This window comes from Phyllostomus hastatus, unplaced genomic scaffold (assembly GCF_019186645.2).
Source record: "Phyllostomus hastatus isolate PE091 unplaced genomic scaffold, TTU_PhHast_1.1 phas_scaffold_442, whole genome shotgun sequence".
NCBI classification, from domain to species: domain Eukaryota; kingdom Metazoa; phylum Chordata; class Mammalia; order Chiroptera; family Phyllostomidae; genus Phyllostomus; species Phyllostomus hastatus.
In genome coordinates, this window is record NW_025334030.1 from 2,166,631 (window position 1) to 2,193,433 (window position 26,803).

The 26,803-nt window shown below is 38.9% G+C and overlaps 1 protein-coding gene and 1 pseudogene across 8 annotated transcripts in view; one reads left to right on the forward strand and one right to left on the reverse strand.

Annotated features, from left to right (window-relative positions):
* RBFOX1 (RNA binding fox-1 homolog 1) overlaps positions 1-26,803 on the reverse strand; it is a 1,503,477-nt gene that overhangs the window by 1,249,591 nt on the left and 227,083 nt on the right. For 7 of the 8 annotated variants that reach the window (XM_045820711.1, XM_045820717.1, XM_045820712.1 and 4 more), the window contains exon 1: positions 8,147-8,198. The exons of the other annotated variant lie outside the window; for it this stretch is intronic. In XM_045820711.1, the coding sequence (XP_045676667.1) occupies positions 8,147-8,179 (33 nt within the window). In that variant the 5' untranslated portion in view covers positions 8,180-8,198. Of the gene's footprint in view, positions 1-8,146; positions 8,199-26,803 lie in introns of those variants that run through there. 8 annotated transcript variants of the gene reach the window in all.
* Positions 16,061-16,987, forward strand: LOC123807111 (annotated as a pseudogene).

Here is a 26,803-nt window from a genome sequence, read left to right on the forward strand (position 1 = left end):
GGAATCCTTTCTTGTGCTGCAGCAAGAACCTGGGTCCATGTATCAGAGTGAGGCCTCCTTTGGTCTCCCTGGGTGCTGCCCAGCACCAGTGAGGGTAGAGCTGAAGCCAGCATCTGACAGGAGATCTGTGAGTGTTTCCTCTCTTTTCTCTTAGTGGCCCACAATTATGGCCTCCCTCTGGAGAATAAGTTTATGGCACTCTATTCACCAACATTTAAAGCTGTGCAGTGTGCTAAGTGTTCCTAAAATATCATCCCTCATGTAATCACCACAGTGATCTAGAAGGTGGGAACTGTTTTAATACCCATTTTCCAGAGAAGCAAAGTGAGGCTCTAAAGAAAAGTTACCCAAATCTTAGTGATAAAGCCAGGATTCTGTTTCTGGAGCCAAATTTGTATCTTCTTTCTTGAGTATCAAGCACTGAACCTGGCACAAAGGTAACAACCAGAGTTTACTGAATGAATGAGTATATGGATGACTAGATCCATGGATGGAATCCCTGTGGATCCAGGTACCTTCACAACTGTGCCCATGGCATCTTGAAAGATGCTTAGCACACATTAGGTGATGAACAAATATTTGTGTAAAGAATGGCTGCTGCTACGGCTAAGTGCATGCAGAGCCATAGCTCTGATTGCTTTGCAAAAGGGGAAAGATGTTGCCTGATGATTATCTCCTAAGCCTTTTCATTCCTTTCCTGCCCTCCATGATAACCACACAAAAATGTGCGAATAAAATGGCTGTGTTACATCTGGTGTCCTGCTGGATTAGCTTGTGGCCCAGGGGACATTATCAGTGCCAAGAATCATAATCCTTCACTCCCTATCTCTTTGCAAACAAAACTGACAAAACACTCCCAGGGCTCTCTGAAGTAACCTTCACATTGGTGAACAGCCAGCTCTATACATTTTCCTTCTGATTGGGTGTCCCTGTCCCCTCTTCATTGCAGGAGAGAGGCCAGCTGCAGGTAACGGCACTTTCAGCACCACGTGCTGTATCAGCAGCTTCATCCTGGTAATCTGACATGTGTGAAATGAGACTGCTTATCAGCAAAAAAGAGTGCCCAGCAGCTTTCAGGGATTGGGAGGGACCTGCTGGTCGCTGCAGATCTCCCACCAGTGCATTGAAGTTTGACACAATAGTCAAACCCAACTACAGGCTATGTACTCAGAGGATAAAACTCAGTAATAACACATGGATCCACAGGCTGATGGGCTGAGCATACAAACCTCCGGTGTAAAGACTCACTTAGGAGCTTTCTGCTACAAATGGAGCTGGAGGGGGGTGTGGGAGAGAGAAAGAGAAGCATGGTCATGGTGAAAACAGGTAAAGCCAAAATCAGCATGAAAACCTGCAAGTATAACCTAGCAATTGGATGGTGGGGCTGGTGGTAGTGGGGGTTTGGGAAGAAATTAACATATATTTTGCTTATGTTTGTCTCTTTAAATGACAGGGAATCACTTAAAAATATAGCACAACAGCTCATCCTCTTACTTAAATTCATTGTGTTTATGCTAGTTATTTTCCATATCAGGGACTCAAAAGAAGAGAAACATTTCTGGAAATGTAAGTCATAATAGATATCCAAAAGGACAATCTGGTATTTATGTGCTGATTGCCAAAACACTATTTTCTAAACATCTATTAACCTAAAAATTCCTCACCCTGTCTAGCTAACTTTATAGCCTCTATGTAATATCATACAGGGCTTAGCATAAAGTAGCCACTAAATAATTATAGGTAGATTGGAGTTAGTCTTCAAGAAAGCACATTCCTATTTAGTTTTGCATGTTTTACAGAAATTCTGAACTAAGCCTGTTTACTCTAAATCAGATACCATAGCTGGAAGTTAAGGGGTCTAAATGGCCTACTTGTTTGAACCACTCACCACTTAAAAACAAGTTATGAAAAAGTTGGCAAAACTTAAAAATCAACATTAGTTGTCTATAAAGCTGACTCTTGATAAACCAGAGCATCCAACCATACTGAGATTATATTTCTCCCTAGTAAAAATCCAATGAGCTGAGTAGCTGATGCTTTCATTAGGGAGACTGTGTGCTCTCCCCTGTCTCCACCCAGCTCTATTACCTCTAGCCACTTCAGGCAAATGTGTTACCTACTTGGTCCCCCGTAGGCATTTGGGTTTTTGATCTTTGGCTTAACCATCTAGAGTAAAAGGAAAATATTATATCTTCATTTTATTCACTGAAATGATTTTTCTTTACCCTTAGGGCAAAATCCAGGTAATCCCCCCCTAGAATTCTGAAACGGTACAAACCCATACAGATATAGTGGTCAGAAAAAGAGAATGAAAGGTTGACTTTCTGAAGAAATTCTAACCTGGTAAAATAGTTAACTCATTTAGCTTTTTCATTATAATTGCAGAAATATTCCAAAGGGGAAGGAATCTCATCCAATACATGGAACTTCATAAACCATAGTAGTGACAATCACATCACTCATGTGCACGTACAACTTTTACTGGATCCTCACTGCTTGAAATGCCGGTAAGCTCCTTAGCATCTATAGAACAAGCTGACCTCACCCAACTTTTCTGGACTTCTTGTCCCTTGACCATCTCATGCTGTCCTCTGCAATCTAGCGACCACATCTCCTAGATCGTTGCCTGGTATATCTCACTTCCCCTGGTATCTGAGGTCTTAGTCACCCTATTTCCTTTGCCTGGAATCCCCATCCTTCACCCTCTTTATAGGAAAAACACACACATGCTTCAAGATCTAGCTCAAGTATCATTTTCCAAGTAGTGTAGAGCCTTCCCTGGCCCATGTAGGCTAAATGGGCATTTGTTCTCTTGGGTTTCTATGATCCTATATCTTAGTGATGCCTCTACTAAGATAAACTAAGATTCAGTGCACCTAAGTTATCTTAAGTTATTTATCTTATAGTTATTATCTCATATATATTTATTGTTTGCCTCTCTCCAAACCTAGAATTGTGAGTTTCTTGAAGGGAGGAAATTACACAACTTTGGATTTTATCAAAGAACCTGCCTGACAGGAAATGAATGTTTAATGACTGAATTTCCAACAAATATTCAAAGCAGGAAATAATGTGTACAGACAGAGTGATAAGAATGTTTAACAAGGGAAAGCTTAAATCTTGCTGAGGAAAATCATGAATAGTTTGATAGAAGATGACTTGGGTTGGCCAAAAAGTTCGTTCTTCTTTTGAAAACACATTTTATTTTATTTTTTTTTTCAGAGAGAGGGAAAGGAACATTGATTGGTTGCCCCTCACCACTCTCAACTGAGGACCTGGCCTGCAATCCAGGCATGTGCCCTGACTGGGAATCGAACCGGTGACCTTTCAGTTCAAAGGCCAGCACTCAATCCATTGAGCCACACCAGACAGGCCAGTTAATTCCTTTTTAAAGTAAAATTAAAGATATTTTTCATTTTCACCAGTACCTTTATTGAACAACATACTCACCATTTTGTTCCACTACATTCTCCTATCTTTCAGACAACTTCATAATTTTGTCTTCCCAAAACTTTTTATCTTTTTGAACAAAGAACTGCCAGGTATCTTTTGAGTCTTCCAGGGAATTGAAATTTTTCCCATTAAGAGAATTTTGTAAAGACTGAAATAAATGTAATGCCTGGTGACATTACATTTATATAAAGGTATAAATGTAAAGGTGTAATGTCTGGTGAATATGATAGATGAATCGGAACTTCCCAGCCAAGCTGTAACAGTTTCTGCCTGGTCATCAAAGAAACATGGAGTCTTGCATTATACTGATGGAAGATTATGTGTTTTCTCTTGATTAATTCCTGATGCTTTTTGTCTAGTGCTGCTTCCAGTTGGTCTAATTAGGATCAGTACTTGTTGGAATTAATTGTTTGGTTTTCCAGAATGAGCTAATAATAGAGGACTACCTTCCAATCCCATCATATCCACAATATCATCTTCTTTGGAAGAAGACTGGTCTTTGGTGTGGCTGGTGGTGATTCATTTCACTTGCCCCACAATCTCTTCCATCCCACGTTACTACAAAGCATCCACTTTTCATTACCTGTCACAATTTGTTTTAAAAATGGAACATTTTTGTTACATTTAGGTAGAGAATCTCATGTGGAAATATGGCCAAGAAGGTTTTTTTCACTTAATTTATGTGGAACCCAAACATCAAAGCGATTAACATAACCAAGCTGGTGCAAATTATTTTCAACACTTGATTTAGATATTTTGAGTATGTTGGCTGTCTTCCATGTGGCATAACGCTGATTGTTCTCAATTAATGTCTCAATTTGATCACTATCAACTTCAATTGATCTATCTGACCATGGAGCATTATCTAGTAAGAAATCTCTGGCACAAAACTTCACAAACCACTTTTGATGCATTCCATCAGTCAGAGCACCTTCTCCACACATTACACACACTACACAAATCTTTTTTTTTTTTTTTGCATTTCACTTGTGCTTTTACCTTTATTGAGATAATAAAGCATAATATGTTGACAATGTTTATTTTCTTCCATCTTCAATGGCTGAAAACTTCACCAGTTTTGGTAAGCGTTTTTTAAATGCATGCTGATATGACAGCTATCACAATACAATCTAACAAAATTGTTTCTAATGAAGTTAAAGACCACTAAGTGCTACCAGAGCCATCTTATGGAAATAAAATGAATGAACCTTTTGACCAACCCAATAAGTTTTGACAGGCAGTCTGATGTAGCAGTTAAGAATGCAGACTCTGAAGCCAGAGTGTCTAGGTTTAATTCTTAGATCCAGTACTTCCTACCTATGTGATTTGGTACAAATTATTTAATCTCCTTGGGTCTCCCTTTCCCAATCTGTAAAATAATACTAGTAATATTGCCTGCTAAATAGGGTATTATGCAAAAATGAAATTTCTACATATGTAAAGCACATAGAATGTATATAGATAGTAGCAAATATTATCTGGGCTGGGCTATGAAGAGTGAGTATGATTTAGACTTGAAGTGGCTGGTGTACCCTAGGTGAGCAAAACAGCAAAAATAAAGTCAGAAGGGAAAGGAATTGAAGGTACCAAGAGTCAACAATGCTATATGCTTTCATGTGTCACTGTGGTAGCAAAGAACAGCATGAAAATGGCAGAAGCCAGATCAAATAGGCCTTTGAGTGTCAGTCTAGAGTTTTTTTGAACTATGTTTTGTAAGTAGTAGAGAACAGGGGTGTTCAGGGATGCAGCTCTCAGGCTGAATTTTAGTTAACTCTTTATTTCAGGCCACTTTTTTCATACCCAAATCTGGAGCACCACAAAACTGGTAACAGAGATCTTCAAAGTCATGAAACATAGACAGTTCAGTGACTTTTTGACAATGTACAGATAAAACCATTGTTATGGAAGGGACAAAATTCAGTTTCACTATAGGGATTTCCTGGACTGAATAACAAATTGGCTATGTGATATCCCCTCTCTCAACCATTTTGTGGTTTTCTTCAGACATTATCTAAAACTCCGACAAAACAAAGCACAACCTAAGGCCAGATGAAACATGTATATTTTAACTTTAAATATATTTTTTAAATTTTTTAGTTACAGTTGACATAGAATATTATATTAGTTTCAGGTGATTAGATATTATATAACTTACTGAGTAATATTTTTAATAAATGTAGTACTCATCTGACACCATACATAGTTACCACAATATTATTGACTATACTCCCTATGCTATATGGGCCTTACATTCCCATGGTTATTTTATAACTACTAATTTGTACTTCTTAAACCCTTCACCTTTTTAACCCATCTCCCAAACTCTTTCCCATATGGCAACCATCAAACATTTTCTGTACCTAGAGGTCTGTTTCTGTTTTGCTTGTTCATTTAGTTTGTTTTTTTGATTCCACATATAAGTGAAGTCATATGGCATTTGTCTTCCTCTGTCTGACTTATTTTACACAGCACAGTACCTTTTAGGTCCAGCCATGTTGTTGCAGATGGCAAAATTTCATTCATTTTTATGGCTGAGTCATATTCCATTGTGTGTGTGTATGAATCATTTCTTTTTCCATTTGTCTATTGATTATTACATTTTGCTTCTATATCTTGGCTATTTTGAATAATGCTGCAATGAACATATAAAAGTATATGTCTTTTTGATTTAGTGTTTTGGGTTTCTTCAGGTAAATACCCAAAAGTGGAATGGCTGGGTCCTTCCTGTCTCTTGTTATATAGCTGTTGTTTTAAAACTCTATTTTGTCTGGTATAAGTATTGCTACCCCAAATTTTGTTTGTTTCTTTGTTTCCATTTTCGTGAAATATTTTTCCACCCCTATATAACTTTCAGTCTGTATGTGTACTTTGATCTAAAATAGGTCTCTTGCAGACAGCATAAGTAAGAGTTATGATTTGTTATCCAGTCAGCCTCGACATGACTTTTGACTGGAGCATTCAATCTGTTTGCATTTAAAGTAATTGTTGAGGCCCTGGCTGGTGTGGTTCAGTGGATTGAGCTCATCCTGAAAACCAAAGGGTCGCTGGTTTGATTCCCAGTCAGGGCACATGCCTGGGTTGTGGCCCAGGTCCCCAGTAGAGGAAGCATGAGAGGCAACCGCACACTGATGTTTCTCTCCATCTCTTCCTCCCTCCCTTCCCTTTTGTCTAAAAATAAATAAATAAAATCTTTTTTAAAAAGTAGCTGTTGATAGATATGTATTTATTGTCATTTTATTATTCATATTTGTAACTTTTCTTCTTCTACTGCTTACAGAAGACCCTTTAATATTTCATATAATACTGGTTTTTGGTGATGATGAACACCTTTAGCTTTTTCTTGTCTGGGAAGCTCTTTACTTTTTCTCCGATTGTAAATGATAGCTTTGCTGGGTAGAGTCATCTTGATTTTAAGTTCTTGTTTTTCATCACTTTAAATGTTTCTTGCCACTCCCTTGTGGCCTGCAAAGACTGTTGAGAAATCAGCTGATATTCTTATGGGAGCTCTCTTACAGATATCTGTTTTTCTCTCTTTTTAAAAGTTTTTATTTATTTTTTAGGGAAAGGAGAAGGGAAGGAGAAAGAGCAGGAGAAAAACATTGATATGAGAGAGGAACATTGATCAGTTGCCTCTCACACACACCCCTATTAGGGACTGAACCTTCAACCCAGTCATACGCCCTGACCAGGAATTGAACCAGCAGCCTTTCACTTTGTGGAATGACATCCAAACAACTGAGCCACACCAGGCAGGGCTAACTGATTTTCTCTTGTTACTTTTAAGATTTCTCTTTTTCTTTAACCTTTGGCATTTTAATTATGAGGTGTCTTGTTGTGAGCCTCTTTGGGTTCATCTTGTTTGGGATTGTCTGAACTTCCTGAACTTGTATGTCTATTTCCTTCACCAGGTTAGGGAAATGTCCCATCATTGTTTTTTTACATAGGTTTTCAATATCTTGCTCCCTCTCTTTTCCTTTAGGCACTTCTATTATGTGAATGTTGGTATGCTTAAAATTGTCCAAGAGGCTCCTTATACCAGCCTCATTTTTTGGATTCTTTTCTTTTTCTGTTCTGATTGGGTGGCTTCTGCTTCTTTGTCTTCCAAACTGCTGATTTTATCATCTACTTCATCTACTCTACTATTGCTTCCTTGTAATGTATTTTTCATTTTAGTTAATTTATTCTTCATTTCTGACTGGTTCTTTTTCATATATTCTATCTTTATTTTTGTTTCTTATCTCTTTGTTGAAGTTTTCACTTTCATCTACTTTTCCCCTAAGTTCACTGAGCATTTTTATAACCAGAGTTTTGAACTCTGCATCTGATAGAGTTCCTGTCTCCATTTTGTTTAGTTCTTTTTCTGGAGTTTTGTTCCATTCTTTCATTTGGGAAATGTTTCTTTTTTTCCTCATTTTGGTTGCCTACCTGGTTTCTATGTATTAGGTAGAGCTACTACATCTCTTTGGTAGAATGGTCTTATGTAGTAGGTGTCATGTAGGGTTCAGTGGCATAGCCTCTTTAGCCACCTAAGCTGGGAACTCCAGGTGTGCCCCTACCCCCTATATGAGCTGTGTGCACCCTCTTGTAATTGAGCTTTGATTGCTATTAACACCTTACTGGCTGTGAGCCCATTGGCTGTGACCACCATGGAGGATCAGTTGTGCAGGAGCTGAATACACAAAATAGGACTTACTTCACTGGGACTCTGGGCCCCCTGAGTCTGCATCTTCAGTATGTTGTTTGTGCAGGTGGCGTTGTTGGGTGGTGTTTTGACATGATCTGAAGTTGTCCACCAGGGGCTCTGACTCTGGAGCCTATGGAAAGTGCAGGCCAAGGTCAGCTGCTATCTGTGCCCTGTGCTAAGCCATCCAGCATGAGCAACAGTACAATTACAGATGTCTGCTACTTGTACTGGGCTTGGAGACACCTTGGAAAGGCCAAGCTATAAATGGAGGCTGGCTGCTACTAGTGCTGACCTGGGGTAACTTAGCAAAAGGTATAGGGCAAGCTGAGGCCAGTTGCTGCTTATTTGAGAGATTTTAGGAAAGTCTGAAGGATGACCCAAAACATGCATTTTGTATGCAAAATTCATTAGAAAGAGTTTGGGTGGGCCCACATTTTTGGTACAGTAAGGTCTCAGGGAATCACCAGGGCAGGGAGAACAATGTTAGCCAGGTTGATGAAGACTTAAATATGGTTCCCTCCTCCAGGCTCTTTAGGGGGATGGTTCAGAAAATGAACAATGGCCTCTACCAGGACTTCTGTTTTGGAGAAAGCTGCCCCTCTAGCTCTTGCCTGGTACCAGACAATTCCATTCACCCCCATATGTCTCTGATGGCTTTTGAGGTGCTGCCCCAGTGCTGGAGCTTAGAGTTAGTGAGTCTAAGTCCATGCACCAGCCCTTTAAGAGGAAAGTCTGAGACTTTGGCAGCCCTCTATCTCACTCAGCCACAATCCTGCCTGCACCTCCCCCTTCTTGGTTTTTACAGCAGAAGTTATGGGGACTTTTCTTCCTGGCACTGTAACCCTGGGCTGGGGTGTCTTGTATCAACTGGGACCCTTCACTCCCCAGGAAAGATGCCTGAAGCTGATATATCTCTCCTGATTTTTGTCCACTACACATGGATATGGGACCAACCTGTTCTAAGTCTCTACCCCTCCTACCAATCTCAATGTGGCTTTTTCTTTATATCCTTAGTTGTAAGACTTCAATTCAGCTAGATTTCAGGTGGTTCTAAATGATAATTATCCTGTGGTTTAGTTGTAATTCTGATTGTGGTTGTGAGAGGATTCAAGTATTGCATTTACCTATGACACTGTCTTGACCAAAACTCTTGAAATATGGCTATTAATAGCCTGGTTTTAATGTTTGAAGGTCTCTGTTTGACATTGAATTATCTAGCAATTTTCATTTCTGGGAAGTTCTCATAGCTACCTCACACCAAAGAATAATTCACATGCAATTAGATTTTCCTTAAAAACAAACAAACAACAACAACAAAAATGGTGGAAGTATTTCCTCCAATGAGAAACCATTGGATGTATGTCCACTTCACTGTTCTACATGAGACTTTACCAGAAACAAATATCATTTCTTTATTAAATATACCCTCATTAGTTTAATGCCAAAGTCCATAGGCACACCAGGACTCACTAATGATGGTCATAAAGAAAAAGACATTTTTATCTTATACTGTATATACCTGAATCAACACACAAGTATACATAATACAAAATCTATAGTTTTTAGGCAATCCTACAAAAGGAAAAGAGAAAGTGAGGGAGGGAGGAAGGAGAAAACAAATTATATCCCTGTAGTTTCAACTACTTCCTATGTGATCTTATCCTGGCAAGCAAATTCATGACCCTCATCTAGAAGAATACTTTCCCATGTATTCTAGAGTGGAAAGTATAATGTTCTTCATTTACAGTAGCACATTCTATTTTTTAAAGATTTTATTTATTTATTTATTTTTAGAGAGGGGAATAGAGGGAGGAAGAGAGGGAAAGAAACATCAATCTATGGTTGCCTCTCACATGCTCCCTACCAGGGACCTGGCCCGCAACCCAGGCATGTGCCCTGACTGGGAATCAAACCCGAAACCCTTTGGTTCATGGGCCAGCACTTAATCCACTGAGCCACACCAGCCAAAGCTATACAATAGCACATTTTATACAATAACAAAAACTACCCTCTCATCACAAACAACACTTTCAATCCTAACTAAACACCTAATAGGTAGTAAACCCTTTTTTGTCCATATGTGTTAAATTCACTTTAGACACAATAAGAAAACTGCTATGTGGTTCTTTCCTTTTTTTTTTCATTCCTCATATTACTCATATTTAAATTACTGCTGCTTATCATTACAACCCATGCTGGTCCTTATTACACATGTGACTAATTATTACTTTCAAATAAGGTGGCAGGATTTGTGAAAAGGTAGTTTCTAAATGCAAGAATCCAAGCTACATCTCCCACATGAAAAATGCTGTGGTCACAATTTTTCACATTTCTAAACCTCTTTCCCTCATTTTACTCAAAAGTATTGGTTATCTCTTATGATGTTGTTTCCTCTTCTGTCCATTCACCCCCTTAAGCTGTTAAATTTCCATTTTGTTCTCAACTATCAAAGGTATTCAGAACTCCCTGTTCTCTCTTCTCTTTCTACACAGCTTCATAAAATCATTATTCTTTTATTGTGGACTGATTCTTCATACTACTCATTCAATTTTCTCTCTTTACCAATAGCCTCAAATCCTTACTACATTTAGAACACATGTGCAGTATTTTATTCCTCTGTATTGCCTGAGAAGGCATTTTTCCTCAGGATGCAACTCCCTACCTTTCCATTTTATAATTCTTATTCATTGCATGTTCTTGTACTAGAGCATTCGATATTTTGACTCAAAATTAGCACTGCTTATGGATGAGACAGATGCTGGACATGCTAGAAGATGGAAAGATGTTCAATTAAAATGGTATGAAAGAGTAGCATTTTAGCAATTGTTGATGAATAGCTATAGTTCTGTAACACAGGCATTAGCAGGCTCATGAATGTCTCTCTTCCTCCCACTGCTGTGATTAAAATCCTAGCTGATTAGGATGGTGCCAGGTAGCACCCAAGTTAAAATGAGTGACTTCCTCACTTCCTATTGATTATACAAAAGGTACACCGGTGGGATTTTATTCTTCGCAGCACCAATCAGAGGTAGAAGACCTACTTACTTCATCAATCTATATCTACCATTTCCAACAAATCAATCAAATGATATCTCTGTAACATCTGCAAAGAAAAATTCTATTGTTCAGAAATTGCTCAACAGTGTAATCTGAAGGAAAGATCATTCTCATTACTAAACAGATCAGTACATGTCTTTATTATTCTAAAAATAACTTGTGCACAAATAAAGGGCATAGTTGGTAAAAATCATAAAAGCTAATTCTGTTCAAAGTCTGGACCTACATGTAGTGACTACTTACTTTTCTCATACTGCAGGAAGCTAAAGAGATTGCTTCTGTACCCTCCTGGGGGTGACAGAGTACCAATGAGAAGAATTAACTTGAAAACAAATATCCAAGAATTACTAATGGTTCCTATAGACTTTAAAGCTCCAGGACTACAATTCAGCCATTCCAAGTGAGACTACCAAAAGCATGTTCTAAAATCTACCATAGCATACAGGCATATAGAGAATTTCTACCAGGATCTGATTATGGACCTAGGACTTTGCTTCAATTACTGAAGTGGTGAGGACAGCCAGTGGACAGAGTGCTTAGCAGCATGAGCTTGAAGTCAGAGTTCCTCAGTTCAAATCCTAGCTTTGCTTTTTCCTAGGAGTTCAACTTCAAATCAGTTCTCTTACTGTGCTGGTTTTTATTTTTTCCAATGTATAAAATAGAAATAATGAAAAACTGTAACAGTTCCTACTAACGTATTTTCCTATGAGTGGGAAGGGAATAATGCATGGACAGTAGTAAGTTTGTTACATGCTCAAAACCCTTGGTACTCAGCATGTCAATGGGTTGGCGACATTCAATCACTGGGAGTTCAGTAGAAATTCAGAATCTCAGGATCCAACCTAGATATGCTAAACTACAATCTGCATTTAAACATGATCTCCTGGCATAGCACAGCATAAGAAACACTGCTATAAATACATTTTATATTATTCTAATAAGCATTGTTGACCACAAACATTTTCTCCATGACTTTTAACAACTTGGAGATATTTTAAGGAGTATAATTTTCTCATTTGTACACTAAATCAGAGCATTCACATCTCATCTGGGTCCCCACACAGTTAAGAATTACATCAAGTCACAAAGTGGCTTGAGTCACAAATATGAGTCACTTTAATGTTGTCTCAAATGCCTTAGAGATGCTTGTACAGACATAAAAGTTTAGAGTGTGCAAAATGCACTAATACTTAGCATGCCCCCCTTTTTAACAAGAAGTTGAAGCTTAATTTTTTAACTTTTTTTATTGTTGTTCAAGAACAGTTGTCTCCATTTCCCTTCACCACTCCCCCCACCCCAGCCATCCCCACTTCCCACCCTTGATCCTACTCCTCAACACATGTAACCTAAATTGGAAAGCTCACATTAAGATATTAAGTTCCACCAGATTTCTTAAAGATGTTTGTAGCTCAGAAACAATAACTTAGTAATTTTAGAGTTTCTTTTTACATTTAAGTAAATATCCTTAAGCTTAGACAGTTAGATTATGAGAAGGAAAATAAATTTTAACATGCATTTTATAAGATATGTGCCTGTGTGGATATGTGTATATACATATATACTATGAACTAGCAATCAGCAAGCCTTTTATTTCCTTCTTCCTATTAAACATTTAGTCATTAAGCAAATGTTTAGTAAAGGCCAGCTGTATGCCGGGTATTTCACTGTGCTAACAATGATGCAAACGATGCTGGGTGAGACCCACTGCTGTATCTGGTATTGTAGCCATATACCTAGCTCCATGTCTGAAATGCAGTAGGCACTCAAAATACATCCATTGGTTAATTTAATAAACACCATATTGGCATATACCAATTACAATATATGGCCATTAACATGTTCGATATCTACTGAAATCACAAGCGTAATTTTAAAGTTAAACAGATGGACAAGAAAGAGAAGGGGAGCAACACCATGACTGTTTTGGTGGCACTCACTGGCCTTTTTAATCTGGAGAAGCCACTTTATTCTCTCAGCCATCCATTTCCACTGCAGAATGGTAAATTCACTGAGTTTACTCTTAGAGGCTAAATCTTTGTCATTTTATACTCAGCCCAACTCAAAATTTTCTGATTTCTGTAAGCATCTGAGTTTGAGATCATTTGACTTAACTTGCCAACATTTTATTATTGATTCATTCATTCAAATACATCTTGCCAGTAGGTCTGTGCCAGACACCATCCTAGGTACAGAACAAATATTGCCATGAGTGGAAAGGATAATCCTTGCTCTCACAGGCTTTGAATACTAGTACAGGCAGATAGAGAAGGAACCAGGAAATATAAACAATATCATTTAGGGCGAGCAAGTCCTTCCAAGCCCAGCCTTCCTTTATCAAAGCCTATTGGGTGGGATGCATTGGGAGATATCTGTCAACAAGGCATATGCCCCCAGATGAAGACTCTGCTACTCAGGTGAGCCTATGCAGTATCTGGAGAGTTGCCTTCCCTCCTTTGGAATAGCCTCAGGTGATCCCAGATTATTCTCTAGCCCTAGAGAGATTATTCTCTAGGCTAGAGAGAAACTCTAATAGAAATTACCTAACACCAAAGAAATTCTTTCAGAGTCCATGCAGGGCTTTCTGAGGATTTGATTGCTATCTCCCATAACTCAAAAACATACATTTACTTTACTCATAATTAGAATGCCAGCTCTGAGAACACCACATTCTAAGTGTAGTCAATATATTATGTTGAATCCCTACTACAACTGTGAAAGACAGGTGGTGGCATCTTCCATTTATTAAGGAGAAATGGAGGCAACCGGGATTCACAACATGGTCAGTCCTTTCAAAAGTTCTCACTTAAGAATTTTCCCAAGCTATTGACACTGGTGATGTATCTTTAATGATACACTTTAAGACACAAGAAGACTTGGCCCTCAGAGTCCATCAGAGAGGAAAGGAAAACAGTGGTGGAAGTTGAAAATGGACACCATAACTGTGACACGCGCTGAACCCTCCTGCTGAGACTTAGGCTCTCTTGAATTATTCAGAGTGTTGCTTTGTAACATATTTAGGCATTTCCCCTGGAGAGAAGGCCATATGTGAACATTTATTATCAGGTCCAAGACAGTGTATAATTAATATTTTGATGCAGTACATCCACCTGCCTTAATGTTTACTCTCACAATATTAGTTTGGTTTGAAATAAATAATGCTTGGCTAACTGTGTATTATCCCACTTTCAGACAAGAAGCCTCAATTTATTTAATTTTGTGACTGGTGATTTATTGTTGCATTCCTACTTGAGTTACATGTTGTGTTAATGGGCCATCATGTAAATAAGGTGGTGCTTGGTAAAACCCAATGTCTCCAATACTACTAGAGCTTTCACGAAGAGGAGAGTGAAGGAGTGGAATCTGCCTAGAATCCAAGTCTCCTATGATGTCTCTAATAGACTCTGTTCTCCTTTCCTGACCATGGAGACTGCAGAAATACAAAGACTGGTGAGCTAGTACTGGAGACGGGACAAGCAGGGAGAAGATACCTGCCAAGGTGATGGTCATTTACACCCCTAAACACAAACCTCTCACCAGAAGGAAAAGTAGAAGCTATTATGCATTTTAGAATGTGTGAGACACAGAACATCTTTCCTTGTGCATAGAGTCAGTCAGCCCTCAGCAATACCCAAGAGGTGTTTAGGGGATGAAAATCTTTATTCATATATTGCCATGTGGACTTTCAGGGCTCTTGGCTTCTGTGGATTGGGAAATATACTGTCAGCATGAAGGCTGTACTTATCTCCACCAAAATGAGTAGTCCCTAACCCCTTTACCCAACTCACATGCACCTCAAATTCATGCGATAATTCCAGAAATAGCCATAAACTTTCCATTCCATGGTTCTTTCCCTATTTCCAATATAATGCTTTTGTTATGGTAGCTTCTGCAGAATTTACTTCCTGCTTAATATATTTCATATCTGGAATTCCAAGTTTGAATTCCCCACTTCTGTATCATTGTGACAGATTCCTCAATATTTTTAGCCATTATTTCTAGTTTTCTTTTTCCTTGATTCCCTATAGTAGCACTGAAATGAAACTACAATGGTAAAATCAGAACCTCTGAGGTTTCCTTGCTTTTCTCAATGTGAGCCTACTTAATTCTGAATGTTTCTTTTACACCCTTGTTTCCGTAAATTTCCCCTGTGCCCTAGGGTTTCATGTGTCAGCCAAGGGAATAACAAACATGCTAGCCATTTGAAAATGCATTTGTTTTTTCCCCCATTTCACACACTACAGTTAATAAGCCTTTAATAAGAAGAACAATGTGTTCACCGTGTATGCATACATAATGTGAAAGGGGTCTGGTGCCTCTAAAACACTCAGCATCAATACGATTTCACTGAATACCAGTGACTGATCAGGGGAAATAATTTCCATTCCCACCAGACCCACCAAGGTCAGGGACATTCTTTTCCATGACTGAATAGTTGTTGAGTTACAAGATAACCTCCCCACCTTTTGGAGTCATGCTGGACTTGTCCTGACTCAGGGAAAACACTAACACCATATTAAAAGCTGTAAAACATTGTTATTGTGGTTTCTTCCTCAGACATACAGTGGGAAATGGCATTAAATAAATGTGAACATCTCCCTTAACTCTGTAGCACACCTGCTTGTAGTTCCTCAAGTCAGCATCTTCAATGTCACGTTTCATTTAGGCAGGACAGTATATGTGAGGGCCTTATTAGCCCAGTGACTTCCAAATATTGGCAGCTTACCAGCAAACATCAGTGGTGTTTACTTTAGGGACAGGTGAGAACTTGTTGAAAGTTGATTTCTGAACTATACCCAGAGCTGTGCTGATGGCAGAGGCTGAGAGTTTGGCGGGGGGAGGCTCTGTCCTGCTGTCGCACCTGCTGGCATGAGCTCCACTTCCACACAGGTCAACAACAGACCCTCATATGGGCTTTAGGCCAAGGTCAAGAACTTGCTCCTGTCCAAATATGACCTCAGACAGAGGCAATACTCCGCAGCTGGGTCGAGTGACTCACAGGCCTATCAGTCCCGATTCCAGAAGGGTCTGAAGGATGGAGTTATCCCGTGTATGCTCATGAATAAGCTGCAGCCAGGCTCGGTCCCCAAGATCAACAGCTCCACAAAAAACTAGCACCAGCTAGAAAATCTTTCCAACTTCATCAAGGTCATGGTGGAGCTATGGTTTAAATTCTGTGGACCTGTTCCAGGCCAGTGACCTGTTTGAGAGTGGAAGCATGCCATGGGTACAGGTGTCTCTTCTGGCTCTGGCAGGGAGGGCCAAGACAAAGGGGCTGCAGAGTGGCAGGGACATGGGCATCAAGTACTTTGAGAAGCAGGAGCACAACTTCAATGACACTATGATGAAGGTGGGCTAGTGCATCACTGGGCTCCAGATGGGCACCAGTAAGTGTGCCAGTCAGTCAGGCATCATGTCATATGGCACGAGCAGGCATCTATATGACCCCAAGAACCATACCCTGCCACTCATGAACTACTCAACCATCAGCCTGAAAATTGGAACTAATAAGTATGCCAGCCAGGTGGTCACGACTACTCCAAGGACCCAGCAGCACACCTATGACACCAAGCTGGGGGCCAACAAGTGTGACAACTCCATCTCTCCGCAGATGAGATACATGCAGGGCACCAACCAGGATGACCAGGTCTTTGGCCTGAACTGACACATATAGGACCCCAAGTACTGCCCACAAGTCCCAGTAGCCAACAGGGCACCAGGGTCAGCCAATAACTGCCCAAGCCCAGGGAGGCCCTGAAGTATCCCCAAAATTACCAAGGGGAGGCAGGCTACTGAGGCTCCCCTTGTGGGGTGTTTCCCCACATCATCACTTCATCTGGGATTTTGGGTTTTTCTGTGTTTTCGTCTTGTTTTTCTATGTGCTCCTGTACTTTCAAGTGAGGGTCTGTGAAAGTCAGATCCAGATGTGTGTGGGGTAGGGGTCCCTGCCAGGGTACAACCAGGTAACAAATTTCCCAACAAGCTGTGGGCCAAGCTGTAGGGGAAGAAGAGATCTGTGCAAGGAAGAAAACTGGCTCAAATGGCTTCCAGTTGCTTCTGCCCATCTCCCCTTTTCTCTGACGATAAGTTTGTGGTTTCTGTACCCACAGAAGCTTCAGGCAGCTTTATAAAAAACAAAAATAATTTTGGGGGTTGGGGATGGTGGAGGGGGATACTGGGAAGGAAGGCCCCTGGGAGAGGGCCAGGCCACAGTCCCCAGATCTTTTAGGCATCATGAGGGACTGCATTTCTCTACGGGGCCCAGGGAGGAAGCTGAGGCCTAGACATCACAATGGAGTTCTGAGTGGCTGAGGAAAACCCAACCCCCCTTCTACTCTTGTCCCCTCTCCCTCAACAAACACTGCACAGAAACCCTGGCCAGAAGGTGCTCCCTGGGACCAGCACCACCCAGGAGCCCAGGGACTGAGAGATAATGTGAAACACCAACTGTGGAGCAAAGGCAATAAAAACCTCTTTTTAGAAAAAAGAAAGAGAGACAGAGATTGGGTCAACTAATTATTTTCAGTGCCATTAGCAAAGCCAAAGAATGAAAAGAAATAAAATTGTGAGAGGAATTATGTTTTCTAGCTGCTAAGTAGATAATATGAATAATGAGATAAAATGATTACCATCCGCCATTTGGGCACCAATGGCCTAGCTGTCATGTGAGTCTAATTAATGGTCAATGCTCTTCAGAGAATAACATTAAAAACAAGCACACATAAAGGTCTTTCCCTCCACCCATTCCAGTACCACCCTTGCCCTACTAGGACCAACACAAAGACTTGCCTTTCTGCATTGTAGTCATGTATTAGGAAAACCTTCACTTTCTCTATCTCTCCAAATAAGAACAGCTTCAGGAGCAAAGTTGGTTTCACATTACACAAACCAGTAGTAGACAATAAATTTAAAATGCCATTGTAGGTAATTTGGCTATAACTCTGCCACTCACTGTCAAACCACAGTGGACTTACCAGAGATATGATATTTCTAGTTAGAGGATTTTTTTTTTGTGAAGAAAGAAAGAAGTGTGTGTGTGTGCACACGTGTGTTCATTGTAGGTCCTTCTGCAGTTTGTTACTGTGAATCTCTGTCACTCCTAGATTAATGACATGTAGAGACACTTGGAATAAATGGTACAATTCTTAGGCAGTTAGTCATCCTTCCAGGTATTAAAATGAACCAACTTTTGGAGAAATGTTCATTTTCTTCCTGCTCTTGATGCTGGATGATACTTATGTGTGCTATTTGAAGTTCAGACAGTGCAACCAAACCCAAAAAATGGACCTCTGATTGTTGATGTTTTCACTTGAATTGCAGAGTGTACTTAAGAAGAATGGGATAAAACGGAATCAACAGAAAACTTAATATATTCTCTGCAATGTAAAATAGTTGTTAGGGGTGAGGATTTTAGTGTTAGCTAGATGTTGGATCAAATCCTGGCTTAGTCACCGCAACAGTGTGACAATGTGTACAAACTTCCCAGCCTCTTGCAGTGTGGATTCTTTAAACTGTGAATGGAAGGTACTTGTACCTACCTAACACTAAGGTTGTAAAGACGGAATAAATTAGACAATGCATGCAAAATGCTAATGGAGTATTTGGCACATAGAAAATGCTCAATAAATGAGCAGGTCTTGTTATTATGCAAAGCTCACACTCCATGGTTCTGATGACTTTCAGTTTGTAACAATCTGAGAGAATGTTTAAATATCCCTTAAGAGAAGGCACAGAGTGAAAGGAGTGGAGAAGGCCCTGAAGTCACAGCCGGATGTCAAATTCACTGTTCAGAAAAGGAGTAAGAAATTACCTTGTTAAAACTTCCCCTAGGTTTTTCAATTTTAGATCATACTATGTCCATCTGTCTCTGGGATCAGACATGCTGCTCTATGCACAGTCTGGGACTTTTCCCAAGAACTAGTCAATGCTTGTGAATTTAGATGAAGATAGCTTCTTCTAAAATTAAAACTTAGGAGTGATACCTTAAATTCAGGACTTTTACTTCTTGGCATATGTAAATAATATTCTTTCACTACTCAGAAGCAGGTAATAATGTACTACTGCATAAACAGTATATGTTTGTTTTGCCTGATAATAAATGCTTAACCATTTCTGTCCCTGTATGCCCAGGATGGCCTAATTTCTTTCCACTGTCTCTCCATTCAAGACAAGGAAGAGGGCTGTCAAAATGCCTGAGTTCAAACCTGGATCAGTTCATAGAGCAGCAGTGAGATCTTGGGCAAGTTATTTAATCACTCTCATTTTCATGCTATTTCAGTGCTTTCTGGGAGGACTCAGTGAGAAATACATACAAAGCATCAACACTTTTATTGATACTCAGTGAACACTCAAGGAATTCAACTGCTACTGATTGTAATATTGTTATTCCTATTAATACCACAGCTGCTATTCCTTACTCAATGATGTTGCCATATTAAATGGTACAAGGGCCACACTCCATACCTACTTCTTTAACTGTGAATACTATCCTCTCTTCTATGCTACATGTTCTAAAGCAAAGCCCTTCAAGGACCGTACCATTGGTGAAGCTGTTTCTCCCCAACACATTCATGGTGATTCTCTCAATCAGTCACCTGTTTAACAACATGACTTTATTTATTTATATTAGTTTTTAAGAGAGAGAAAAGAAGGGGGAGGAGGGTGAGACAGAGAGAGAGAGAGAGAGATTTGTTGTTCCACTTATTGATGCATTCATTGGTTGATTCTTGCATGTGTCCTGACCGAGGACTGAACATGCAATCTTGGTATATCAAGATGACACTGTAACCAAATGAGCTACCTGACTAGAGCCAACATAACATATTATTTAAAAGCATGGGCTCTGGAGTCATTTTACAATGTTCTAGCTCTATCACTCCCATGCTGAGTGACACTGGCCATTACAATAACCTGAGATTTACTTTCCTCATCTATAAAATGGGATCATAACAGTGCCCATTTCATAAAGTTATGGTAACAATTCAGTAGGATAATATGTGTAATATGCCTGCCCCAGCATCTGGCACAGAGTCAGCACCTCTGAAGGTTAGCTGCTCAATATCAATGCAATTTATATCTCATTACATCTCCCTCCATATGCTCAATAGACATTAGCCCAGTACCTTCTTGTCTTATGGTATGTCAATGGGTTATCAATATGCAGATCTGCTTATAGATGTTAGCAGATCCCTCCTTGAGAGCCCTCCTTGACAGCCACATTTGTAAAAAAAATCAAAGCAAAAAGAAATATCTACTTACTTTACACATAAAGGCTTAGGCATTTGGGCTTAATAAGCAGCTCCAGTTCAGGAGCCACTGCAGGTTCAGTGCAGTCAAAGCCCTTCAGTGTGCCTGGGTTAGCTTTTGACTGGGACAGACACACAGACCACTGTTTCAACCCTCATTTTCTCCTGCCATGAATTTTGATTATATGATTTCCCTATCTTAATTACTTCTATAGATACCCCTGCTCATGGGGCCAAATAATGTCACAACCACCTTCCTGTTTACATCACCTAAGTACCTGTGCGTTTGTGTCCTCCTTAGATGCTGCTGGGACGAGCTACACAACTATGCAAATTCAATGCTTTTAATCTCCCCTCATAAATCACACCTTCCCTTCCCTTAATCTATATCCCTCTCCATCGCCAACCTTTCCCAATCTGTCTCCATCTTTCTCCTACTGAAACTACCAGAAATAAATACTACAGACTAGAGGTGGGTGAGCTGATGGATACAAAAGAACAGAAAAAGAAGAGAAGGGAAAATGAAGAGAGGGAGATGAGAGGCAGCCCCCAGGAGTTGTGAGAAAGGAGGCTCAAAGTAGGCTGCTGTCTCTGCAGCAGAGAGACTGTGGCTGGTCTCATTCAGGCCAGGGAACCGGGAGGGGTCTGCAATATCACCACACCTAAACCTTACTTCTCTAGTCAATGTATTTATTGACTAGAGTTTTCCCACCATCTCTATTTCAGGATTCATTTTATTCCCCTCTATCACTCCCCACAAAGGAATTAGCCTAAATTTAATCTCATTTTAATCTTTTTTTCCTCCTCATATTTCTAGCCTGTTTAGGGTAGGTTTGTAGAACATCCTCAGTCCACACTCCTGTTTGCAACACCTTCCAATTTAATACTGTCTGCAAATTTCATTAGCATGCAATTTACTTTCTCTTCCAGATCATTAAAAAAAAATAGCCTCACCTAGACCAAGCTATTATGAATCTTGCTTCCACTCTCCCCAGATCCCAGCCAAGTGGGAACATTACCATTTATCATTATCTTTTGTTTATAATCTTTCAGCCAGTTTTCATCTAAGCCGGTTAGAACTAATCTTGATGAGAAAAGAAAATGTGGATAAATAAAACTGAACCCTGACATCCGGAGCCTCACTCAAGATCAAAAATATAGCCTGGTTAATGGTCAATATTTTGTTTATGTGCTACTTCTCTATGATAATCTCCTACACAGCCACTCTCAGCATTCTTTCTTCAAGGCCAATATGGAGTCAGATTCATTACTTACTGAGAATTTTTCAAGTACATAAAAGTGATTGAATCTATTACTCCCAGTTGTTTAAAACTTCCATGGAATCTTCATTTCCTACAGCATTTTCAAACTCCAATGGGGCAGGATCACTTTCCTATGGAGAAAGCCCTCTACAAAATGTCAAAGGCTTATTTATTTGACTTCTGATGCTCAGAAACTCATGGTCTTCAACAAAGTGGAGTGAGTTTTTGCCACCAGCCTTGGCACTTGATGTGTGCTAGTTAATGAAGTTCTATTTATGGCTTTAATGAGGATAAAATAGCCATTTCTTAGCTAGGTGCCAGATACAGAGATTGATAACAAGACTAATCCTAATATAATTCCCTTAATAATGACTAAAAACCACTCAAGTACCTCAATACATCAAGATGTAAATGTTTTATAATACCCATAAACATTCTCAGAACCTAATAGAGTTAATTCCACTAAGATTGAAACAAGTGAGAGGTGGTACAAAAATCAATTTGGTTTCACCTCCAATGATTTATCATCACCACTGCAGTATCAATTAATTTTTCACCAAGAAAATGTCTAATGAAATTTTAGACCTAAGAAATGGCAAAGAAAACACCAACTTTGATTCAGACTCACATAATGGACTAGACATATTTTAACTTTCACAATGATGAAACAAATCTAAATGAAAATTGCCAATCATTTAAGATTTAATATCCAGAATAGTTTATTGAGCTTTGGATACAAACCAAAATAATTCCACCTGCTCTGTTCTAAGCTATTTGCAAGTTTCTACTAATTCTCAATATTTTCAGTTACAAATAAAGAATTAGGAGAGAAAAAAGGACACAGTGTGACTTTTTTACATCCTAAAAATAAAAGTAAAAGAAAATCTTTGTAAAGACTTGAAACAGCAAGAGAAAGCACAAAAGAGAATTCATGGGTGATGATGGAATGTCACCCTTTCACTATTGGGCCCCATTTAGACTCACCAACCCTGAAACTGAAATGCAGTTTTATTAAGGTATGAAGTGATGCATAGATTTATGCTTTACACAATCAAGTTAAACTCTGCTTAGGTTGTGCCTTCATTTTTTTGCTGAGCCCTACAATTTTGCTTCTTTGGAGAAAAAAAAGAGCATGGAGAAACTTGCAGGGCAAGGGATGATTCTTAAATAAAAGGCTTTTAAGGTAACAGTTACTGTCTGGCACTGGGGCAGGAAATTGGCTTTGACGACTCATCCCTGCAAAGAAAGGGGTGGTGTGGTCACAAAATACGTGCCGACAAATTTACTGTCTCTCTTTATGGCTTTCCATAAAGTCCCTCCATGCAAAATGGCAAAAACGACATCACATTTATACAGCATAAAAATTAAGTGACTAATGGGCTATGTCCAATGAACTCCTACCCACTTATGAAGTAAGAGAACTTCACATTTTAATTCGTTCAGCTCATGGAGGCAATGGAACATCATCACCTATGCAATGATTACTTGAAATTAAATTTCTGGCCAAGTAAAAGTGACCGTGAAAGACTGTCATGAGGGTAACTATTTCTTTGAGGACTTTACAACACCATGACTCAATCTGTGCAAATCAAAAGTTTCTAACACAACTTCAATCAGGGTTTTTCACATGCCTATCACAGGTCTTGAATCACCACCCCTATTTTGTATACACCATAATGAAGGATATGAGACACAAGAAGTTATTTGCAGCATTCAGAACCCAAGTCAATATGACTTTCCATAAGTACATGATAATCGATGTTTTGATTATATAATTTATGGCTCATTATAAAACATGAATTATTTTCTTAATCTTTCAGAGCTGAGCTACACATATAGTAAAGTTCTGTTGAGATCAGATTATTTTGGTTTTAAAAAGTGACAACCCTTGCTCTGGCTGGATTGCTCAGTTGTTTTGGAGCATCATCCCATACACCTAAAGGTTGCAGGTTTGATTCCCAGTCAGGACACAAACCTAGGTAGTGGGTTCAATCCCCAGTTGGGGCACATAGGAGGCAACCAATCAATATTTCTCTCTAACATTGATGTTTCTCTCTCATACTCTCCTGAAAAATCAGTCAGCACATCCTTGGGTGAGAATTTTTTCAAAAAATGACACTTGCCCAGATCTGTTTCCCAATGCTGCTGGAAAAAATAAAATTCATTCAACAAAATTTTCAACAAATGGTTATTGAATACCTGTCATGTGTCAAATGTTCTAACAACTAAATATAAAGCATAGAATAAGATGAGAATGGCCCTTATCTTTATGGAGTTTCCATTCCAGTAAGGAACAGAGATAATAATAAAGGAAATAATTACAGACTGTATTAAGTATTAGGAGAAAGATGAACAGGATGCTCTGATAAGCAATAACAGACAGAACAGTACTGCTTGGAAACTTTATGTGACAAATCTAAATGACCAATTAATGCACAGAGTAAAGTTAAATCCAGCCTTATGAAAGGACAGTCAGTCATCCAACAGATAGATATTGCCTCACTAGCATGTATCCAAAACTGAGAGGACATGGAAGAGCCTATTATGTGGTATTCCACACATTTAATATGTTTATCTAATAAAATTCTGACCATGGTCCTGAAGACTGCTGTAATTACTCTTTTCTTTTTAATTTATCTCCACTTACTTTTTTCTTCAGTGCATGTGAAAAGGTATTCATTTAATGAGATGTAAAGTTTTAAAGAAAAAATATTTTAAATTTTTTATATCCTCTACCAATGAGAAAAGACTACATGCAAAATTAAAATACACTATACAATTATAATAATCAAAAGTGTGTGGCACCAGCATCAATATATAAGTAGAATAGAAGACATAGAAACATGTGATAATTTAGGATATAATAAAGCTACCATTACAAACAAATTGGGTGAATAAGAGAATAAAGATTTTTTTTTTAGTAAATGGGGCTCAGAAAATTGTTGAAATATTTCTTGGAAATTATTAAATTGTTCCTTCTATATTTCAGTGTCAATTACCTTACCATAGTAATTTTTAGCAAAAAGTGTTTTTTATTTCTTCCTAATATTTTCTATGTCAATTATGTCTCCTTAGTAAGTTGTTCTTTACTCAAAAGCAGGTTGTTATTTGAATTATTACTATAATAATACTATGCTAATACAGTAAATAATATAGAACCATCATGAGTGCACAATGGAAAAAAATATGGACTTTAAAATCATATGTACCAGATCTGAGTCCCAAGTCTGCTATACAGAGCACGCTTGAACATATCACTTAAACTTTTTTCAATTTCAATGTCCTCATATGCAAAAGGAAATTAAAGGTGTTAATATTTCCTATCCCTCAGGGTAGTTTCGACATTCAAACGAGATAAGATGCATGACAAAATTGGAAGAGAAGTAAAGCCCTGCATAAGTATCAGCAGTCATTATTACTGTAAGTGTTCAATAAATGTGTTTTGGTTGAACAATGTTAACTTTGCAACCCTGAATCTTCACCGAGATGATCTTGTGGATGTCGGTACATGGACACACTTGGGTTGTGTGCTCAGGTAGTATCACCACCCTCACTGCAGTGCGCCTGAGCAGGGCACTCTGGGGTGGCAAGGCTGGATATTTCCATTCCCCCTCCCCAAACCAGAGGGATATAACACCTCTAGTCTAAGAGCTTTTACAACACAGGGTCTCAAAACATTTTAATCTATCTGCCTGCTATGCTGTCCTGCATATATGGCTGGCTCTTTCTCATTATTCATGGATTAATTTAAATGTCACCTCTTCAGAAAGGCTTTCTCTGAATATCCTATCTAGCTAGTTCCAGTTGTCCTCCATCTGCTCATTCCCTTCACAGCACTCACCATTTTTTTATTAACTTGATAAATGTTCCTTTTTAGTTAAGCATTTTATTTTGACATAATTGTAGATTCACATGCAGTTGTTAAAAGTAATGCAGAGAGATCCTGTGTACCCTTTACCTGCTTTCCTCCCAAGGGGGCGAGTTATGAAATCATAATACAATGTCAGGATTTTGTAGTATCGTAATATTAGTGCAGTCAGGATAAAGAATATTTCCAGAGAAACAAGGATTCCTCATGCCACCCTTTCTTTTTTTCCCTTTTCATTGAATTTATTAGAGTGACACTGGTTAACAAAATTATACAGGTTTCAGGGGCTCAGCTCCACAACACATCATCTGTACACTGTATTGTGTGTTCACCACCCCAACTCAAGTCTTGTCCCATCACCATTTATCCCCCTGTACTCTTCTCTCCACCCCTGCACCCCTTCCTCCCCCAGGAGTCATCACACATGCCCATGGGTTTTTTCTTTTTTCCTTTTTGCTCAGTCCCTCCACACACCCCACAGCTGTCAGCCTGTTCTCTATATCTATCAGTCTGTCTCTATTGTGCTTGTTAGTTCATTTTGTTCATTAGATTCTACATATGAGGGAAATCATGTGGTATCTGTTTTTCTCTGACTGGCTTATTTCACATAGCCTGATGTTCTCCAGATCCATCCATGCCACTCTTTCATAATTACAACTACTTCCCTCCCTCTTCTACTTAATCCCTAGCAATAAATAATCTGTTCTTCATTTCTGTAATTTTGAAATTTCAAGATTTTAATATAAATTGCATCATACAGTATGTCCCTTTTGGGATTGTTTTTTTTTTTCATTTAGCATAATTCTCTGGAGAAGCATCCAGGTTGTTGCATGTGTAAATAGTTCATTACTTTTCATTGCTGAGTAGAATTTTATGGTATGGGTGTATGGCTAGTGTGTAAACATTCACCCACTAAAACATATCTGATTGTTTCAAGTTCCTGGCTATTATGAAAACAGCTGCTATAAACATTCATGTTCAAGCTCTTGGTGAACATAACTTTTAATATCTTTTAAATAAATGCCTAGGAGGATCATCATTAGGTTATATAACAGTGGCATGTTTAGTTTTTAAAGAAACTAAAATGATTTCCTAAAGTGGGTATACCATTGTGCAATGTGTGAGTAATCCAAATTCTCCATGTTCTTGCCAGTTTTAGTGTTCGGTAATTTTTTTATTTCATCCATTCTGATAGGTGCATGCTGATATCATATTGTAGTTTTAATCTGCATTTCCC